Source organism: Embiotoca jacksoni, unplaced genomic scaffold (genome assembly GCF_022577435.1).
Source record: "Embiotoca jacksoni isolate LCO1_2020_lvr unplaced genomic scaffold, fEmbJac1.0.p SCAF_1, whole genome shotgun sequence".
Lineage (NCBI taxonomy): Eukaryota > Metazoa > Chordata > Actinopteri > Embiotocidae > Embiotoca > Embiotoca jacksoni.
The window spans coordinates 15,938,833-15,960,480 of NW_027185229.1; the positions used below are offsets into that span (position 1 = coordinate 15,938,833).

At 40.4% G+C, this 21,648-nt stretch overlaps 1 protein-coding gene across 1 annotated transcript; it reads left to right on the forward strand.

Annotated features, from left to right (window-relative positions):
• The first annotated feature begins 1,109 nt into the window (after positions 1–1,109).
• lamb3 (laminin subunit beta 3) lies at positions 1,110–21,294 on the forward strand. The gene is made up of 22 exons (XM_069151779.1): positions 1,110–1,171; positions 2,560–2,714; positions 7,301–7,415; positions 7,692–7,765; positions 7,969–8,160; positions 8,676–8,739; positions 8,838–9,025; positions 9,669–9,789; positions 10,401–10,589; positions 11,137–11,292; positions 12,484–12,677; positions 13,698–13,794; positions 14,208–14,583; positions 14,886–15,046; positions 15,283–15,494; positions 16,233–16,439; positions 16,964–17,108; positions 17,221–17,428; positions 18,185–18,326; positions 18,421–18,597; positions 20,224–20,383; positions 20,554–21,294. Exons 1-22 carry the CDS (start codon positions 1,147–1,149, stop codon positions 20,691–20,693), a joined length of 3,498 nt encoding a protein of 1,165 aa, XP_069007880.1. The 5' UTR covers positions 1,110–1,146; the 3' UTR covers positions 20,694–21,294.
• Positions 21,295–21,648: the final 354 nt, after the last annotated feature.

Below are 21,648 nucleotides of genomic sequence, written 5' to 3' on the forward strand. Positions count from 1 at the left end.
AAACACTGTCTGGAGGGCATCTTTTCTGTGTGACAAAAAAACAAACAAACAAAGAAAACAATGTTTACAGTAAATTGTGATACTTCATACATTTTCTTATAATAAATAACTTATAGAATCATTGCAGATCAAAACTCATGCATTATGTCTCTGAAAATAAATGTAGAAAATGATATTGTTTGACTTTGTTTAGACATGTTTGTTGAAAATTCTGGGGCTTCAGGAATTTAACCGTTTCACTCTTCCTTTCAGCTGCTGTAGAAAGGTGCAAGTAAAATGTCAGTTCTCTCACTGTGACCCACTGATGGGGACAATGAGGCTTATTTTGAAATTCTCCAAAGAGTCTCTCGTCCATTGAGCCTGAGGTTGTTCATTTTGGACCCAGTTGTAGAGCTGTTACTCACTGAAGACTCAGGCTAAATGTCCAGATTTTAATTTGGATAACACTGGGTCAAAACAAATCAACTGAATAAAGTTAACCCGGCCTGGTGTCTGAGCTGTGTTGCCCCCAACTGGACCCACACACTATGTCTGCCATGTTAATCATCAATCATCTGTTAGCGTGCTTATATTTGGAAATTAGCACTTAACACAAGCAGAGAGGAGGCTGATGAGGATTCATTAGTTTTGTGGGTATTTGGTCAGAAACCAAATTAATACACAAATTAAAATGTAGATCTGATGATGGAGCATCAGAGGTTAAATTTATTAGAATATTTCCTCAGGGTCTCTGAAAATCTGGACAAAATGTTGTACAGATATCTTTTTTTTTTTAACAAGAAACAGATCTACAAACATTTAATGTTTTTTTTAGTTGTGTCTGTACATGAGATCACAGGAAGTCATCATGTTTTATTCCACCTCGGTTCCTTCTTGTTTGAGTTGATGGCTCCTTGGTTTTCTTTGTATTGACTGTGTGTCTGCCTGCATGCCTGAGTGTGTATGTGTTGATTCATGAGTGAAGGGAGTGGTGGTGAAGGGTGTGACTCTGACACACACTGTATCACTCCATGCAGGTGAGACAGTGTGTTTATAAAGCAGCAACCAGGTAGCAGCACACACTTTAATAACGCTGATAAGACAGCTGCCAGGTCAGCTGTTCTGTTTTCTCATCTGTCCCAGACTTTTTCACAGGAGGAACACATTATGAGAATACTTTTACTTCTAGCAGGTAAGAATGCAGTTTTTTTTTTTCTTTTGCTATTATGATTTACTTTCTTGTCTTTTTCAATCTCCATGTTTGTCCTGTAACTTCTGGACTCCAACTTTCCACACCAGAGGTTTAGATTCCTAAATCACCGGGAGTGCAGCAGCGGATTACACTTATCACTCAGTTTTTCTAGCAGAGGGGAAGAAGTAACCTGAATCCCGTTACTGCAGTGATTGGTTGCAATGAAAACCGTCATTGGCTTCTTTGTGGTCATGATGGCACACATTTACAGTCATTTATTTACTCAGAGACTCCTCCACCCTGATGAGGATTAAGACTGAAAACACTGAATACTTGGAATTCTTGCATGAAAGGTGTTCAGATTTTCAAAAACAAAATATTTGTTCACAGCATGTTGGTGTCAGTCTTCAACTCATCTGTAGAAATACACTAAAGCAGCTAACCCACTCAGGGGGTGAATTGACTGTAACTGTAAAAACAGACTGGAACAATAGTACTTCTGTTATGAGTGAAGCCCAGTCATACAACAGTGTAATAGATCTATTTAGTAAAATTTTGTAATCAAGAGTTATACTGAGCAGTAGTCACCATTATATCAGTGTTTTCTTTCATCTTTTGGAATTTGAAAAGCAGATGTTTTGCCTTTCAGGTTGAAAAATGACTAAAACAGTAAGATAATTGCCAATTAATTTCTTTATCAAGCGACTAGTTGATATATTAACTGCAGCTCTAATTATTTTACAAAATTGTCTTCACATCACATAAGGAGATTAGCTAAAGGTAAATTGGGCGTAACCTTGATGCTGCACTTTTACCTGAAGCGTTGTGTAACTCTTGATGTACATTGTGTGACACAGATGGTAACTCTTTACTGCTGATTACACAATATATGAACATATTCACAAATGATTGGTAGAAAGAACCTTTTCTTTGTATGAAAAAACGTTTCGCTTTTTTAAACTTTTCATTTTTCTAGACTGTTGTTATGGAAATGTTTCTGCTTTCCTTTGCTTTAAACTGCAGATTGATAAATCAGTGGTCAATGACAAATTTACTCTCTTTGATTTAAATGTCTGTTTAAAAATCAGTATCTGAAAATGTATAAATATTTAAAAAAATAATTGACATCAGCTGCTAACAGATTATACCCTTCTTATACTTTAACAACCTATACCATCAGGCCAAACGAAGGTCTGTGTACACAGATGACAGTCAGTTTATAAATCTGCACACATACATTTTCACATTTCTATTTTTTCCCGCGACATGACGCCAGGGTTTTCCAGAGTATGTCATGATTAATGTCAGTATTAATTATGAAGTGAGACATTTATATCTGTCATATAGTTACAGTCCACCGTAACACTGTGCTGCCTTCCCCCTGACAGCAGTAGTAGCAGTATCGCAGGCCCTGAATGACTGCTCTCGGGGGGCGTGTTACCCACCCAGCAATGACCTGCTCCTTGGCAGGGCTCAGCAGCTCCGGGCCTCCTCCACCTGCGGCCTCACCAGCTCCGAGGTCTACTGCACCCCATACCAACAGGTAAGAGCACGGTCGTGTGATTAAAGGAAATTTCATCTCAGTGGATTAAAGACATTTCAGACACAATTATTTGTCACTTTTTTGCACTATATAAGTATTAACATCAACATCAACAACTAAAAACACACCTCTTCCGACTTTACCTTGAACAGTAGAACTTTAGTAGCGCTTAAAATGACACTTACTGATAGCACTTTGTAGTTTGGCTTTCTTGAAGAAATTGTATTTACTTGATTCCTGTTGTTCTGGGTTTTGTACCCTCATGGTTGTAAATGCACTTATTGTAAGTCGCTTTGGATGAAAGCGTCAGCTAAATGAAATTTAATGTAATGTAATCAACATTGAGCTCAAAACTTCAGGACATAGTTCTCTGCAAATGAAGGCTGTTTGAGTTAAAGCTTCAGCTCTAAAATATCAATATTGGTTTCCTAAAAACCAGACCAGACACTGCCTCAGCCAGCTGTGATCACCAAGGCTACGCATGGGTCTCTGCGTGGGGTTTGTATCAGCAGAGGGCAAGCAGTGCAGAGGTCATGCTGAACAGACAGACGTGGCAGATGGAGCAGGCGGGGGTGGTTTTAGTCAGTTCGCCGCTGTCCATTTGTGAAATGGACAATGCCAAAGCATCATGTTGCAACTATACTCTTTGACCAATGTCTGAAAAAAACTGTCACTGGCCCATCAGCTGGCTCAGCACACACAATCCTTTTCTGGACATAAATGCTGATTTTGAAATCAAAGTCATGCAATGAGCACGAGTCAAGCCTGCCGTGTTGTTATTCTCACTCAACAAAGGGGGAAAAGAGCCTCTAGTGTGAGTTTAGAACTTTCGTCTTTCATCAGAAATCATACTGAAGCTTTTTAAAAGAAAACCCATGAAAAAAAAAAAAGTAAAAAGGCATTGAAACTATCGTGGATAATTTGAGCCTGCACAATCTACTTCGTGTATTGTACTGTGTATCTGCTGTGCTGTCATAATTCCCCTGGAGAGGGACTTTTTAAAACAGATGCTCTACATGATATTTAATGTACAATGCAAAGTATTTAATTACCAGTAATTTAATGTTGTTGTGATAAGAAGGGCGGGGCAAGGCAGAGCATGAGGGCAACAAAGGTCAAAGTAGCCCATGATGTTAAATGTAAAATTAACTAGAAGTTCCTGTCATCACATGAATTCAGTCGAGAAAAAAAAGTCTCCACAGCTTAAAACAATCCTCTTCTTCAGTAAAACTAGTAACACCAGCCTACAAAATACTCGATTACAAAAAGTTCTGTATTTCAAACTACTTAGACAAAAGTATGAGCAACAAAATGTACCTAGATTATAAAAAGTAGAGGTGCTTATTATATATAAAAAAAGAAAAAGATCTCTATATTATATAGTTAGTTAGTTGATGATTGTTGATGTAGTAATTTGGTTTGGTGATGTGCAGCTAATTTTAACGATTATTTTTATTACTTTATAAAATGTGATGTGGCAGAGCTGAAATGAACAGAAAATACTCAAGAAAAATAGTTCCTCAAAGTAATCAGTGAGTGAGTAAGTGAGTGAGTGAGTGAGTGAGTGAGTGAGTGAGTAAGTATGCGCTGTTAGGTGTGGACTACCTTTTTTTCCCGTTACTTGCCTGAGCCATGCCTCATCCAGACAGGGAGGGGCAGGAAGGAAGGAACACTCAGGTGTACCTTACAGCTTACGCAGAAACATGCGCGCGTGCACACACACACACACACACACACACGCACGCGCACGCGCTCATTAAAGATTACTAGACAAACGATGATAAAGATGAATGCCCACTGACTAGTCAGGTCTTGTTGGGTGTGCTTCCTCTCACTGCTGCAGGTGTCAGATTTTGAAACAAGTAATTTCATGTAATGAACATTACAATACCATCCTCTGTTAGCAGAAATACTGTTGTGTTGTTTAGTACAGTTGCTTAGAATGATGATGTGTTTGTACCGTGCAAACATAGTCGTGTAGATAGTATTTAAAAAGGAGCTTTGATAGTAACGTATGGAAGAGCTAAAAGTGGTTCAGCATATCCTGGAAAACTTGCGATTTTGCAACGCACGTTCTTGTTGATGTGAGAATATAATTGTTAATTTTTGTAGACCTGTCCTGCACAGTGGTCCAGGTGAAGCTTTGGTAAAGGTAGATTTAAACCTCCAACAGACTGGAACATCTCATTAACTCTCAAACTGAAATGAGCTACATTTAAAGTCAGCACCGCATGATAAAAGATCAGTCTGTCTCCAAACCGTGTTAATGAAACCATGTCAACCCAATGACTCAGTAAAAAAGACTAAGGCAGTCAGAGGAGGCTTTTTGTTTTCTTTCCTAATCTTATGTATGGGCACCTTTAAAAACAATTTTTTTTTTTAGCACAAGATTAGTTAAAATGTAACCACTGCCCCCTTTATGACAGCACAGATCCAGATAAAGTTTGTCCAGCTAATTTTATCATAACATCCACTGTAGACTTTACACCCTGTGGCTCAAAATGCACAACTGATACAGACAGCTGGCACTGAATAAATGCAAACAATGCCATGTGAAAACATCTACAGACTTGAAAGACCTCAGTGACTCTCTTTGACATGTAGCTGAGGTCAGTGCGGGACTCAGAGAGGTGTTTACCCTTTCAGGTTGGGGTGTGTCTGTCAGCTGGATTTGTAAAATCACTTGTGACCGCAAGAATGTAAGATTACAAAATCCATCTTGACCGGTGCAAGATTGGATCAGTGGCAGGGATGCTCTGCCTATGATTGGTTGTTATGTTGTGGGAGGGAGAAGGTTAGGGGTTAGGGGTCAAGGCTTAGGGATAGGGTTAGGGACCAGTTGGGAGGTGACTATGCGCCGTTCTTAGATTAGGTGAGCTTCTTTGTTCCAAGTTCATGTTGCGTTGTCAGTTTTAAATGGACTTTTATTTGTTTTTATTATACATTCTTAAAATCTCAGTTATTTTTTTAAAATATAGGACTGTGCCTCACCTGCTGTTGCCTGGAGCTAGTCCCCAGGTTGAGTAGGTTGGAAATTCTTTTTGATGTGAGAATATAATTGTTAATTTTTGGAGACCCGTCCTGCACAGTGGTCCAGGTGAAGTTGTAGCTGCTTCAGTAAAGGTAGATCGATTTAAACCTCCGACAGACTGGAACATCTCATTAACTCTCAAACTGAAATGAACTACATTTAAAGTCAGCACCGCATGATAAAAGATCAGTCTGTCTCCAAAACGTGTAAATGAAACCATGTCAACCCAATGAATCAGTGAAAAAAAGACTATGGCAGTCAGAGGAGGCTTTTTATGTTTTCTTTCCTAATCTTATGTATGGGCACTTTTAAAAACATGTTTTCGTTGGCACAAGACAACCACAGACCTTGTGGTTGTTCTTCCTATCTTTTTAATCATTAGTTTTGAAGTATGCAGTTAAAATTAGTTAAAATGTAACCACTGCCTTCTTTGTGCCAGCACAGATCCAGATAAAGTTTGTCTAGCTGATTTGATCATAATCTCCACTGTAGACTTTACACCCTGTGAGTCAAAATGCATTTTGATGCAGACAGCTGGCACTGAATAAATGCAAACAGTGCTTGTTTGCGGTTACACGCTACAGTGCCAAAAGCCAAAAACCTGAGGTGCCACGTGGAGTCATGTTTAACCTAAAGTGAAGAAGAATTCCCCTGTCGTGCTTTGCTGGGATAACTGAGGTGAAACTTTGGTAAAAATGGCATGGACACACATTTGAGTCCTTGAAATGGTTAAATCTTTATCTTTTATTTGTTTTTATTATACACTCTTAAAATCTCAGTTATTTTTTGAAATACAGGACTGCGCCTCACCTGCTGCTGCAGTAACATAATACACTATTTTTTATGTCCTATTCTGTTCGTGCTACAGCAATCAAACAGGGACTACAACAGGCACACACAAACACACATGCACACACAAACAAACATGCACACACACGCGCATACACAAACATACACACAAACACACAAACACACACACACATACACACATGTATTTGTCTGCTTTATATCTGGTTAAGGACTTTTGTAGAAATATCCTACTCGTGGAAAACTCACTTTCCTAAACTGACTGGAGCTCTTTAAAGAAGATCATCTTCAGCCAAACCACTCCTGCAGTAGCCTTTACAGTAAAAGTCCAAACTTTTCTTCCCCTGCCTTAAAATCATCTACTACTAATATCCAAGTGTTATTAACAAACAGATCTTCAACTGCACTTAGAAAAACCCACCTAACTCAGAGAATTCATTTTGTTGGGTAGTGAGATTAATATAACCGTCATGAAATGCTCTTTAGGCATTGTCGTTCATAATTTAATGACATTATTTAAAGATCAGTGTCGGGAGCCTTTAGTTCTCACTTCCCTGAGAGGAGAATACATTTAAACAGTTTTGACTGTAAGTTTGATTCCTCATGTGGATGTCTGAGGTCCATGGGTCAGTTTCAGGGCCAAATCTTCACTTTTACTCTGAGACAGTTCCACACGTATGCACCAAACATAATGCTCTTACCTCGCAGGATAATAAATGACTCCATATCTGTTCTTTGTTTTTCTCAGAGGAGGATGAAGTGCTGCCCATGCGACTCCAGGGACCCAAACAGTCAGCTGGCCCACACTATCCAAGATGTCCTGTCTACTTCTGGACCAGATAAATGGTGGCAGTCCAGGAAAGGTCAGGAAATAAAGCAAAAGAGTCCTCATTATTCATGCAAAAAAAATACAACAAAAAAAACCCTCATGAATGGTCACTAAGATATGACTTGCAGGTCCTTGTCATTTGTCTCATATTCTGCATGCTGAAGGAAATGTAACATAAGGTCCAGAGAATACTAGCACTTATCAAATCAAACAATTTCTCAAAAAACAAAGTCCAAACAAACTCTCAAACTGTATCATAGAGTTACAATGTATATAATGGAATTGTTATTTTTGTTTGTCTGTCCTGTAGAGGTGAATCCGGTTACTCTCCAGTTGGACCTCAATAATCTGTTTCAGCTTGACAACCTGGTGCTCAGCTTCAAGGTAGGATACAGTCTGCAATACCAACACCATGTTCTTACAGAGATACACTCATTGCTTTCCTTTGTTAATCGTGAAGCACTGTGTGTGAAGATTCAAATCCAATTTAATGTCAAAAGTAGAAACATCAATCATTAACAAAACAGATGTGTTCAATCTGGAGAGTATACTTTTTTTTGGAATGATTGTTGATCATTTCTCTGCAGGGTCCTCGTCCCAGTACATTCGTCATAGAGAGGACTCTGGATAATGGCAGGACATGGCAGCCTGCTCTCTACTTGGCTACAGATTGTCAAAAAGCATTTCCAGGTGTTCCCACATCAACTCCTCTTACCCTGGACCATATGTACTGCTACACATTGCCCCCTACTGGACCCAATGCATATCAAGATCACGTGGTAAGTGCAAACAATCTGCTATCAATCTGGGCTAATTATTCTACATTTTTAGTTTTGGCAGATTACAAAAATCCGACAGCTGCATTACATTATTTTGAAGCATATTCCTAGATGTCCCTGCCAAAACAGCATCTCAGTTCATTGCCCTCTTGAAGCAGAAAACAACAATTTTCAACGAGTTTTTCATTTTTAGGATGCTGTATCATTTTGACCATCAACACGATGTAGAATTCAAAAATGTATTTTTTTTAAGTCTGGGTCTCTTGTTTTTGCAGTTTTGTCCCTTAAACGTCACACAAATACACTGAAGTATAAGTAAAATACATTTAATTGATCACTCATCACTTGTAAAGAAAGACAGCAAAAACACACAACAGACCTGTTTCTGCCAGTTCCTTCTGAATGTATTAATAAAAAAGTGAAATACAGGATCTCAACAGTTTAAAACATTATTGGATGAATAAAAAGAATGATGGTGTATATAGATTAAAAATGTGAAAAATTCTCATCCCCAGATCGAGTTCAATCCTTTGCGTCAGTATGCTTACGTAGCAGCTCCCAACAGCCACAAAATTGAAGGTAAGTGTCTTCTGATGTCATGAATGACTCGTAACAAATAAGGAGCATACATCAACTTCAAGTCTGCGACTCGGTGAGTGACACTGATTCATCCACAGCTGTGTCGGGATTAACGGGGTTGAGGGTGAGGCTGACGGAGCTGGGCGATGTTCCTCATCCGCCAGGCAGAGCTCTGAGTAGGTTTTATGCCCTGAAGGAGATGAGGGTAATGGGAAGCTGCATGTGCCATGGACATGCCAACCGATGCCTGCCAGAAGAATACAACGCACCGTCCAACAACATACAGGTAGGTTTGAGCATGTTTTTAGGGGGGGCATAACACAAAAACTACGGCTCTGTAGCTGAAATAGAACATTATATCGAAGCCTATAATTTAGGTCAAAGCACTGCACCACCGACCATGTATACATCCTCTCAACTTTAACTAACCAACATTTACACCAAACAGAAAACATGACAGCCTCTATTACAGACTTCTTCACTGCGGTTTAGTTGGCAAAATAAAAGATCTCATTAAATCTATATGAATGGAAAATAGGAGTGCTGTTAAAAGAGACAAACAAACTGAATTCCTCAGAGGTGTTTGTCATGGCAGCAATCCAATGTTATTTAAAATAGATAAATGAACTGGCTCCTCAGTGGGATCAATGTGCTCTTCCTGGGTTTTCCCTCACAGAGAGGTGAGGTCTCTGTTTTATGCTGATCGCCTTGTTCTTCTGCCTTCTGGAGAACAAAAACTTTGTTCAGTAGAACACTTGTTGTTGCCTGCTGCCTGACATTGATCCACATGCATGCTCAAATTTGACACAAACAAAAGAAACAGCTTATCTAACAAGCATGGTCTTTGTTATTACTATGTTATATTCAAACATGTTTGTGAACTGAACTCTGCGACTGTTACTGATCTTTTTTTACACATGTCTTTGCAGGTGAATCCTCAGTGTGACTGTCAGCATAACACAGCAGGTGTGAACTGTGAGCGCTGTGCTGATCTTTACAATGATCTGCCCTGGGCACCTGCAGAGGAGAGCAACACTCGCACCTGCAAAAGTAAGACTACCCTCACATGTTACACTTCCTTTAAACTTTATTAGCTATAAATATAAAGCTTCATTTACACTGCAACGACATAAATCATTGGAAAGGCTCACATTTTCTTAATTTGGAAAATAAAATGAAAAAATAATTTGTATCTGCTTCTCACAAAACCTCAGTGTTTAAACTGGAAGTTTGGAAATTAGATCAGAAATGAGGACATTTTACTGACGACTGAACAGAGAGATATTTGAAGTTAGCTTTAATACTACTAGCAGACTGCTAAACTAAGAAAATATAATGACAGTATTTCTGAAATTTGTTTTAAATGTAAAAAATCAGGCTGTGTGCTAAAATACAGCTTTTTTTTTTTTTTTTTTTATAAATTACCAGTGGACAGATTAAATGAAATGAAGCCTCCCTCCTGAGAACAGAAAACGAATGAGGGTCAATACGGACCTACAGAGTTTACAGTCCACCACATTAGACAACATGTTACATTGAAGGCATTTCTTGATTGTTGTTTTATTTTGTTAAGTGTTTTTCAATTCATAAAGTGTTTCTATTCATTTTAATTATTGCCCATATTGTATGTAGTGTTTAAAACCCCTGTGTGCTCTCTACAGGCTGCGAGTGTAACAAGCACTCCCACCGTTGTCACTTCGACTGGGCAGTATACGAGGCCAGCGGGCGGAGGAGCGGAGGTGTGTGTGAGGATTGTATGCACCACACCGCAGGGACAAAGTGTGACCAGTGTGCCCCAGGCTACCAGCCAAACCCCCGCAGCCAAATGGACCGTCCTGATGCCTGCATACGTAAGTGAAATGAAAATCACTGAACTTTACATCAGGTAATGTAAAACACTTTGTGGACCTCTGAGGAAAAACGGCAACATATAACTGCATACTAAGTGTACTCGTGATCTAGGAACTATTAAACCTGCTGATCCAAAGACCCGAGCAAGCGATGAGGGTTATAACGGTGTGACAGAATCAAATTTAACACCCAAATTTTGCTGGGTTTTTAGGGTCCAAACCAGCTGTCTTTATTATGACAAAACACTGTTGTATGTTAAAAATACCCTGGGACTGAACCAGTAGCCAGTGTTTGGTTTGTCCCTTCCGGTTACTGTAGAAACATGGTGGTGCAACATGGCGGCTCCATGGAAGAGGGCCCTGCTTCCTGCGTAGGCATGAAGGGCTCATGAAAACTCTGTGATTCTAATGAAAACATAATTATGAATATTGTGTTATATTTCTGTATGTAGTTCCTCCTAAATCCTACACACTGAACTAACAGTATTCTTATGAATGAACATTCCATGATGAGCAGCTCATATTTGTGTTGTTGTGTTGCTGGCAGGTTGTATCTGTAGTGCTGAGGGGACCGTGAATGGAGGCCAGTGTGACGACAGCACAGGCTCCTGTCATTGCAAAGTGAACGTGGAGGGGCCCCGCTGTGACCGCTGTAAGAGAGGATACTATGGCCTGAGTGCATCCAACCCTCTGGGCTGCACCAGTGAGTCATCCAACACAACAGCTGTGTCCTGCTAGACCCACTGTACTGAACTTGTGCTCTACTTGCATTTTTTTATTTTATTTTTTTCAGGCTACCTTCTACTTTCACTACAATTAAGAGGAAGATTTTCTGTTTCAGTTTTCTTTACTTACTCAAGTACATGTATCTTACAGCTTTAGTATCTGGTTACTTTATGCAATTAATATTTTTTCCTTAAATATATAACAAACTTTTAAAATATAATATATATGATATAATATGTAATATAATAGATGCTTTGTTAGAAAATAAACTACCTACAAATAAATATACACACACAGCTGAAACCATTATGACTGACAGAAACTTAATTAGCAACTATTTAGTAATTATTTTTGGTTCATTTCCATTAAAAAACAACATTTTGTTGTTCTGGATTCTCAAATGTGAAGATTTGCTTTCAAATGAATGCGTCAGTTACTATAAGGACACTTGGAGAGTGCAGACTTCCCTAGTCCACTCTTCTATAATATGCAAATCCACAACCACAGCCACTACATGTACCAGTTCTTCTCTATTAAACCACTGATCCAAAGTGCCCCATAATAGTTGCTTGCCGCATTAAGTTTGAGTCCATGTGTATCCTAGAGGATTACAGAGACCTGTGAATGTGGCTTGTGATATGGAGTCATCTTATTTCTTGAATGGCTTGTTGTCTCGTGAACTTTAGTTCCAGTTACTGGATTTTAAGAGGTATGATACTTTGTAGGCCAAATGAAAGTAAAAAATAATTAATGGATCAACCCTGCGATTTGGATCCACTCCCAAATGTAATGTTTCCTTCCTCAGTCCATGCTACACACACGTTCCATAAAAATTGGGCCAGTAGTTTTTCTGTAATCTGAGAAACAAACAAACCACACCAAAAACATGACATACACTTATCTAAAGGATCTCAATAGTTCCACCTGAAATGCATTCACTGCATGCTCCCGAATGTTCAATACACCAAGTCACTCATCCTCACAGCTTTGAGGAAAGTGTCTATGTGTCCAAATATTCATAAATAAATTGAACAGTTTATGTTTTTGAAGAAGGATACTGATGCTAATGTTTGTTCAATCCTGTCAAACAGAATTTTATTATTTCTGGATGTGATGTGTGAAGTGTCCGGTTACTTTTTCTAACTCTTGACTCCCTCCTGCTGTCCAGAGTGTTCCTGTTCTCCTGATGGCTCGCGGTCAGATGTGTGTGACCAGTTAACCGGACAGTGTCCCTGTCGTCCCCACTTCCACGGCCACACCTGTGACACGTGTTCAAAAGGCTACTGGAAACCATTGCTGTCAGACCGCTGTGAACCGTGCAGCTGTGACCCCACCAGGTCTAGCAGTGATAGTTGTGACCAGGTATGACCTGTAGCTGCCCACACCTCTACAGCTCAGACCAATCAGCTCCCACCAAAGGTGTACCATAAAATATCACACCAAAGCATGTAATACAACTACCAGTCCACTAGAGGACAGCGTGTCACATTACGGCTTTGACTCGCCAAAGCGTCAAAAAACATTTTTGTTTAGGAAAACAAAACCACTCGCGTTGGGGACCAAAACTACTTGTTTGGGGTTGAGAAAAGATTTCTTAAAAACAAATCCACATCATTTTGTCCTTGAGTTAAACCTTTAGACTCGCCAGACTTTGGCTCACAGCTTCAGTTTTCTTTGCCATGATTACAGTCTGGAAACCCTGTTCAGATTAAGGTTCACTCAGCCACTCTGAAGATGTGGACCAATCAACTGAGTGGCTCAATGCGATGATGGTGAAGTCAAAGTTTTTTTTTCTGAATGTAGTTGCAGCTGTGGTAGAGTTTCAATGCATATGGTGGTTAATCCTGATTGGTTAAAGGCTGCTCTAATAATTTCAAAACTATCCTGAGGTCTTCGCCCAATAGCATGCAACAACTGGAACCGATTCCATATGAAGTGTACTGTCAATATCTGTGTCTGGCAACAGCAGGCTATCAAACCTTGGTTTACCTCAATAAAAGTCCACTGTTTAATCCATCCAACAACCTTGACCTGCCTGCCCATGTGGACTTTACACTTTTGTACTTTAACACATGACCTCTGTCACGTGACTTTTGTTGTGTAACATGCACCTTTTCATGCTGAGTCAAATTCAGCCGTTAAAACTGATACACTTTGGCGTGATATGGGCTGAAGAAAACTGGGACATACTCTTCTTTTCACTTATTAGTTTTCTTATCTTATCTTCTTATCGGTTTAGTGGGGTTTTTTTTATATATCATTCAAATAATGCAACAACTTAATGTTAAATCAAAAGACATGCGGTCGGCTTTGTAATATTTGAGTTTATATTTGTCCTTACTGGTAATGATACTAAAAACAGTTGTGTTTCCTTCTTTCCAGCTGACGGGTCAGTGTCAGTGCAGAACAGGCTTTGGAGGCCGTACATGTACCAAGTGCCCCGACAACACATTTGGAGACGCTCTCACTGGCTGCCGACGTAAGTCAGCCATCGTTGATCTTTCCTTTTATTTACTGCTGAGAGGACTTTTGTTGGATTATTGGATTTATGCATTTTTGCTGTGCCAGCCACAGTGAAGAAAGTTTAGTATTTACACTTCAGTAATTAAGAGTGGCTTGTAAACCTGTGTTCACACACAAAGCTCAGGCTAATGAAGCTTCATTAAACATACTACCAGACTGCAGTCACAGTGACCCCTCATACTGCCATGATGGCATGGCCAGAGTCCGCTACTGTTGTTCCATATGTTTTCTGTGGCTTAATTCAAGTGCTGAGATGCAGCAGTGACCCAGCTTCTTAAAATGTAACATTTAAAACGTGAGGCTTGAAGTCCTGCTAGTATTTTGTGGTGAATTTCTTATTTTCTGACCTTCTTGTCTCTGCCTCCCCAGCTTGTCGGTGTGATATTGAAGGAACTCTTCCAGAGGTTTGTGACAAGCAGACAGGGGTCTGTTTGTGTCGGTCAGGCATCACAGGGACTCGCTGTGATTCTTGCAGTCGAGGACACTGTGACTCTTTCCCTGTCTGCGAATTGTGTCCCTCCTGCTTCTTCACTTTGGACGCTCAGCGACAGAACCTCAGCTTAACTCTGGAAAGACTTTCTGCCAGAGTCCCCACTCGTCCTGGTAGTGCTGGTGATCCTGGAAATATCGGGGCCCGCATTCGTGCCCTGGAAGCCAGCCTGAAATTGATCCAGGAGTCCATCTCCCGCCGACCAAATACTACTAAACAGGTTGATGAAGCCGTGTCCCAGCTGGACAAGCTCAGGTGAGGAACTGCTGACAACTTAAGGAGGAAAGCTTTTCATATTTCTTTTTTTAAATTGGAGTTTATATTGAGTTTTGACCTTGTCAAAAAAACTCAGTTCTCATAACTCATAAGGCTGGGCCGTGTATAAAACAGAAGAAGGCTCTTACTTTGAAACAAGAGCTGATAATTTGAAACAGATACAGTGAGTTGTGTCATTCAGCTGGGCAACGCTGTTTTCTGATATTCATGAATGTAAATTCTTCACCCTGTTGATTTGATTCTTTATTCTCACTAATAATGCAACTCTCATTGTCTTACAGGGACCAGTTGGAAAAGGTTGATAATGACCTTTCAGTCCTGGCGGAAACTCCTGGTCTGAACTCTGAGCTGGAAAAACTGCAGGATCTGCTTGACAGCCTCTCTTTGGTGTACAAAGCTAAGAAGGATGCTATGGAGAACTCCACCAATCCCAACAACGCAGGTCAGAAACAAAGACACATCACTCACTGCAACACTTAGCGATGAATCATTGACTTCAATTGTTTTGGTGCATAAATTGGGTAACAGCAACCTCAAGAGGTTCTTATTCATCTAAACTTTCAATAAATCCATCTAAAATATGGAACCAGCATCAGCAATTTTTTTTTATTCTCAAACAGCCTCCGATACACTGACAGCATAAAATTCACTCATGTTGACTTTTTCTGTTCTTTGCAGGAGTATTTAATGCCATCAAGAACGCCTACGATGAGTCTACAGATGCAGCCAAGAAAGTGAATGACAGCGAAAACACGGTGAAAGAGTCGGCTGATGTCAGAGAAGAGACCATGGATATTCAGAACCGAGTACAGCCAGCCAACACCAGAGATCTGGACAAACTGAACCACAGCATGGCCTCCAAACCTGACCTCACTCCTGCTGCCAAACAGGTACCTACCATGGCCGACCTAACCTCATCAACACAGAGATAGACTGTAGTCTGTTTTGTGACGTGATGAAAACTACGCCTCGTGTTGCAGAACTCCTTCATCTGCTGGATACTTGACAACATCTGTTCATTTCTTGTACCTTTTCACCTTAACGGTGAAAGCGCTTTAACATTTCCCTCCCATTCACACGCCAACGGGGACAAAGGCACCATGCATCGGGAGTGTCTTGCCTAAGGATACTTGAGCATGTGGACAGTAGAACCTGACAATTGAACCGCCAGCTTTGTAATTAGTAGGAAACCCTTGTTTTGATCCAGAAAATTGTTGATCCAAATGCTAAGTAAAGTTAAATGGATTACGTCTATCAGATTGTCATATGTACAAACAGGACAAGTGTTTTTGCCTGACACTTATGTAGCACTAGGGTCGGAGGGCCACTAAATTTGGGATCATCCTCTGTGGACTGTAAATGTTTGCTGCATTTCATGGCTTTCTGGTAAGTAGTTGGTGTGTATAAGTATCTGTATCTGAATGAGCTGACGACTGAAACTCAGCATCACCATCTTTGGGCTCCACCCCTTGTAAAGCAAGTACCTTGAGGGGAAAACTTATACATGTGGATAGTTTTGTTCAAAATAAAGCGTTGGCTGGAAAATTAGGTTTGAATTTTGTTTTGGGGATAGAGGTTCTCAAATTTCCATGCACCAATAGCCACTTATTTGTGACTTTGTTTTTCAGGTGTGCGGCAGTGTCCGCTCGCAGCCCTGCACCCCTCTGCAGTGTGAGGGTGGGGACTTGTGTCCAGCAGAGGGAACCCCACCTTGTGAAAAGGGGAAGAAGTGTGTGGGTGCTCTGCCTCTGAGCAAGAGGGCGGACGCCGATGCTGAAGATGTGAAGGACCGAGTGGACAGGCTTACTAGGAAGATCACAGAGGCTGCAGAGAAGGTACACGCTCTCTTTATCTGCCTCACTGTACCTCTGTTGCAAAAGCATTAGCCTTTTTTTTTTTTTTTTTTTTTTTGCAGAAAAGACCCACTCCACTCAAAAAAGTGTTTTCCTTCTTGTTCCGATAGTTAAATGTTTGAGCTTTATTGTGCAGAGTTTAAAAGTATAAGGTTGTATAAGGAGGAAAGTTTCTCCAGTTGGAATTGAAAATCAGATTTTAAGGGGCTATGAGCATGATTTGTGACATCCCAAATAGGTAGCCAATCCTGGTCCAGTAAACTTACACAAGCACGATGTGGAAACTTTAAACCTCCCGAGTACAAACACTGAGAATGGACTTTACATTGAAGTAGCAGACATAATTTGAAATCAAATATATTTGCATATTCATGTAAATATCAGCATTTTTATTTAAAATAGAGCATTTTATAGAACTTAATTCATGTCTATAGGGACTCTTTAATCTTATTATTCTGAGATTATTTTAGTTTACAGACTCTAAAGAATTATTTTATTCTTCACAGCTCCAGAAAACACAAGAAACAACCAACCAGGTGAGACAGTCTGCAGAGAAGCTGTCCAGTAAGATGAAGCAGACCAGAAATGAGTTGGAAGACGACTTAAAGGAGACACGTGACGTCGTGAAAGAGCTCAAAGACTTCCTGTCAGGTACACAAGTGTTTAACAGTGGATAGATGCGTGGATTGACTTGTGAAAGGAGGGTGAAGGTTCACTGGGCTTCTGTATGAATTTATTCAACGTTTCCCATTTCTGTGTCCAGACCCATCCTCCAACCTGACCCACATCAAGGAGGTGAGCGACTGGATCCTGAAAGCCAAACTGCCCCTCAACCTGGCTACTCTGAAGAGGAAGCTGGATGACCTGAAGAAACTGGCGGCCAATCTACCAGACAGCACAGCTGTGCTGAAGGAGGCGGAGCCGCAGCTGGACACAGCCAGGAAGTTGCTGCAGGAGGCCCGGGATGCTAGGTGGGCCTTCACACTTCATGATCAGAGTACTGTTGCCGACTTCGACTGTCTATTCAAACACTTTGAATCTGTATGTAGTCGATTTTTTTTTTCTGTGAATACACTGCAAACATTCACGACAGTTTTAACCAAGAGGCTGCCAGATTTTTAACACAATGACACCAGATATTAAAATGCAATCTATATGCAGATAGGTTATCTGAATGAGGGAAAGCACATGCTCAGATTTTCTCTCTGCAGGTGTTGATGCAGTCTGTACAGCGTAAACGTATCCTTAACTCCATTAAGTCTAACAAAAGCTACAGGTAGAAGTAGTAATGTAGCTTGACAGTGGTAAAAAAAAAAAATAGATGCCATACAGCAGGATTACTTCTTTGGACCTGGGATGAGCAATATTTGTTGAGAAGTCAGCCTCACCAAACTACTCTACTAAACTGCAATCAGAGCAAATTTGCAGGCACTGTGGAGATAACAAGAATGCCTTTAAACATAATTTGTAAATACAAAGACCCATGTCAGCCTCCAGGTAGCATATCCTGATACTGAACACATGTAAAAACCAGGTGTAAAGAAGGCCTTACATTGAATCCAAAATGAGGATGCAACAAGGTTATAAGTGCACCTTATTTCTGAAACTTAAATATGAATACATGATTATCAAAGACTTTGTCTATAGTGTTCCAGCTTCCATCAGTTTTAGCTGGGCAGTTCTTCAGACTGATAAAAAAGATGATTTCTCTGGTTGCACATTCACAGAGACACAGCAGTGGGAGTGAAGGCCGATGTGGACGGGCTGCTGGGGAGTTTCAGCTCCGTGGAGGGCTCCCTCTCTGAATTGGAGGACAAACTGCAGGACAGCATGGATCTCATAGAGAACGTGAACAACAGTCTGACTGAGGTAGGAAGCATGGATACATTAAACAATGGATGACACACTTCCAATAAAAGCTGCTCACCAGGCATCACTGACTGTTGCGGTTCTCTTCATCCAGGCCAAAGCCCAGCTGACACCAGCAGAGAAAGCTCTGGATGATGCATCAAAGCTGATGCAGCCAATGAAACCCCAGCTGAATGATCTGAAAGACCTGCTGCGGGATGGAGGCCAGCAGGCGCAGGATGCACAGGAGAATGCAGACAAAGCTGAGGGTGAAGCAGAAGCTGCAAATGAGGTGAGAGACCTGTTGTAGCAGTTCTAATGTGAAATATGAGCGCTCACTTTCACAAGGTTTTCTTGACGTGATAAAGAGGATACGTACTGCAATGTTAACTCGGGTAACCTCTCTCTGTATTGTTCATGTTCTGCAAAGATGAATATTAGCAGTATACTGTTAATTGCAGGTTATTTCTAAGAGACGTCGCCAATGAGGCAGCAAATGGCTGCTCGATGGGTTCTTTTTTTTTAAGTGTCCCGCAAACGGATTTGTTGAAACATGCGAGAACCCTGTTCCCGCTTTACATCTTGGATAACTTGTCTTGCCTTCTTCTGTGGACTCATTTTGTCTTCATACAATCCAGACTGATCACGTCAGGTTGAGATCAGGAGTCTTTGTGGGTCACACCAACTGCTGCATGACTCTGTTCTTCTTGTAGTTGACGATACAGTCGTAGTTCTTTATAACTCTGCATGTGGCGAGCCTTTCCAACATTTCATTTCGTTGTTTGTTTTCATTTTTTCAGGTTGGTGAAATATAATTGTAAATATTGTAGCCCTTGCTTAGCACACTTTGTAAGAAGTTATGCACAATAACTTATTCAGGGTTCTTTTCAAGGAGCAGTAGAGGAATGATAAAAGTCTCACACTTAAGAGAACTAAAAACAAAGAGCCTGCTTAACAGTAAACAATTAACATATTAACTCATTTTCTTAACCTGTTCTCAAAATAACCTGCACAATTCCCTTTTGGTTCACACAGTTTGTAATATGTTCAGCTGATTAGTCAGGGTTTTTTTGTTAGTCAGGTTTCCCCTTAACAACCAACTCAGGTAGAGGAGAAAATAAATAAAATCACAACGAAATCACTGTGATAGACTGGCGACCTGTCCAGGGTGGACCCTGCCTTCGCCCAAAGTGAGCTGGGATAGGCTCCAGCCTCATTTTCATTATTAATTATTACCAAATCTAGAAATGAAACTTCAATTTATTGTACTTAAGCACCCTTTAAAATAGCTGCACGTTCAAAACTCCAATTGTTGTTGTTTTTTAAAGAGGTTATTGCCACCTTACAAAACTCACACAAATTCAGTAAACAGCAGAACTGCATGACATTGTTTGTTCAAAAGCGAATCCCTGAACTAACTATTTTTTTGATCTGCTTTTACTCTACAACAACTTTCCTTTCTGCCTTCAGCTACCGTTCCTCCTTTCACTCTAATCTCCCTCTCTCTCTCTCTCTCTCTCTCCGGGAAACTCTGCTGTTGTTGTTGTTTTTTCTCGGCGTCTCCGCCACTGCCCTCTGCTGGACTAAAATGGCAACAGCAAATGGGGAAAGCCCACAGGGACCTTGGTTTAATTTGAATGGGTTACAATGTGTTTCTTAATGACTCAGTGGGTGATGCTGACTTACAGATGTCTAAATAGAATTTTGACTCCAAAATTAGTTACAAGTTGGCAACTCGTCAGAAATGCATTACAAAACTTAATGTTAAAAGGTGCTTGCCACAATCTGTATGTTTGGCTCGTTGTCCTGCTGCAGAATATATTCTGGACCAATCCGACACATCCCTGATCATCTAAAGTGGCTAAAACCTTTGCACGTGGTCAGCTCAATGTATTAATACAAGCATATGTGTTTGTAGGACCTGTTGACTTTGGAGGGGAAGCTTGATCTTCTTAAAGATAAAAATGCCATGGGAGGAGGTGGAGATCCTGGGCAGGTGGGGGAGCGACTGGCAAAGCTGCAGCAGGATGCCGGAGCTCTGGCTAACACCACTGAAAACATGATGAAGGCTCTCGAAGGTAATACACCAAAATCACACTTCCACAAGTCTGTGTTTCTATTTTTAATAAAAAGAAAGAGAAGGAGAACTTTTTGTTTTCTGCCTTTCAGGTGAGTGATTCCAGGTAGTGATTGAAAGCTAAATACAGCTGATCTTAGCGCTCTGCTCACACCTCTTATCTTTCTTCAGGAAAAGCAGACTCCCTTCGAGGCCTGCAGGGTGACATTGTTCAGAAGTCAGCAAAGCTTGAAGGACTTGATGCCAAGCTTAAAGACCTTTTGGCACAACTTCGAAAGAAAGCCTATGATCTCAGCACCTGCCAGGGCTGAGAACTTGCAGCTGTCACTACAACACATCCTAGCAGACTTTCAATATTCACACCTTTGACGGAGTTTCTTCATCATGCCAATTTTCTGAGAGGATTTTAAAATGTTATGTTTGTAATTGTTATACCTTGTATTATTGGAATTTTATTGGCACAGTGTAACATCACTTGTTGTAGGCTATAATATTCCTTATGACACTCATCCCCCGCCTGTCTCTCATCACAGACTGCTTTAAAATATTTTTATATGTAATTTAGTATTAATTTGCAATCATACTTTAGCGAATCCAAATTGGAACGCTTGCGTGAGTAACCCTCAAGACAAAAAGTCAGAATAAGAAACTAAAAATGTCATCACATGAGGGCTTGTGATGGTGCTGGAGGTCTTATTCACCTACAATCGAATGAAGCCTGACTTTCTTTAAACTCTGCAAATAGCCATCACAAACTTCTTGTCTGTCAGGAGCAGCCCCCTCTACTGTCAACATTACACTACAATTACTGTATTTTTCAGAACTGTTGAAAGGGTGAATGCTACATTATTTATTTTCTGTTTTGCACCTGTTGTTTGTGTTATATTTAAATAAAAGCCTGTTTATACTTCATTTTAGTTTTAAAGTTCCTGGGAGAGGCCCGCATAGAACTGCAGCTGCTTATTGAACACAAGAGGAAGCGGGAAGACTTGTTACCACACATTTATTGAGAAACAAAGTGGTAAAAACATGCATCTCACGACACGTATTAATTCAGAATCCTCCATTACATCGCTAGTGTTAAAAATATCTTTACACCAGTTTGTGGCACTTCATGATTGAGACGTTTAACAAGAGAGCAGCTTGTGCACATATAAGAGACCAACAACAAACAGCCCTCTATGTGTCAATGACTCAGCCTCAAAATAAGGTTTAATCTCTTAAAGAAAAAGCACACTCTCCATCCATCGTATTTGTGTGATGCAG

What these genes read in the sequence shown, in the direction of transcription:
- lamb3 (XM_069151779.1), top strand. Translation starts at nt 1,147, where the DNA reads ATGAGAATACTTTTACTTCTAGCAG. An exon ending in CAACACTCGCACCTGCAAAA is followed by an intron (nt 9,790 to 10,400) that starts GTAAGACTACCC and finishes TGCTCTCTACAG; the next exon opens with GCTGCGAGTGTAACAAGCAC. An exon ending in TCACTCCTGCTGCCAAACAG is followed by an intron (nt 15,495 to 16,232) that starts GTACCTACCATG and finishes TTTGTTTTTCAG; the next exon opens with GTGTGCGGCAGTGTCCGCTC.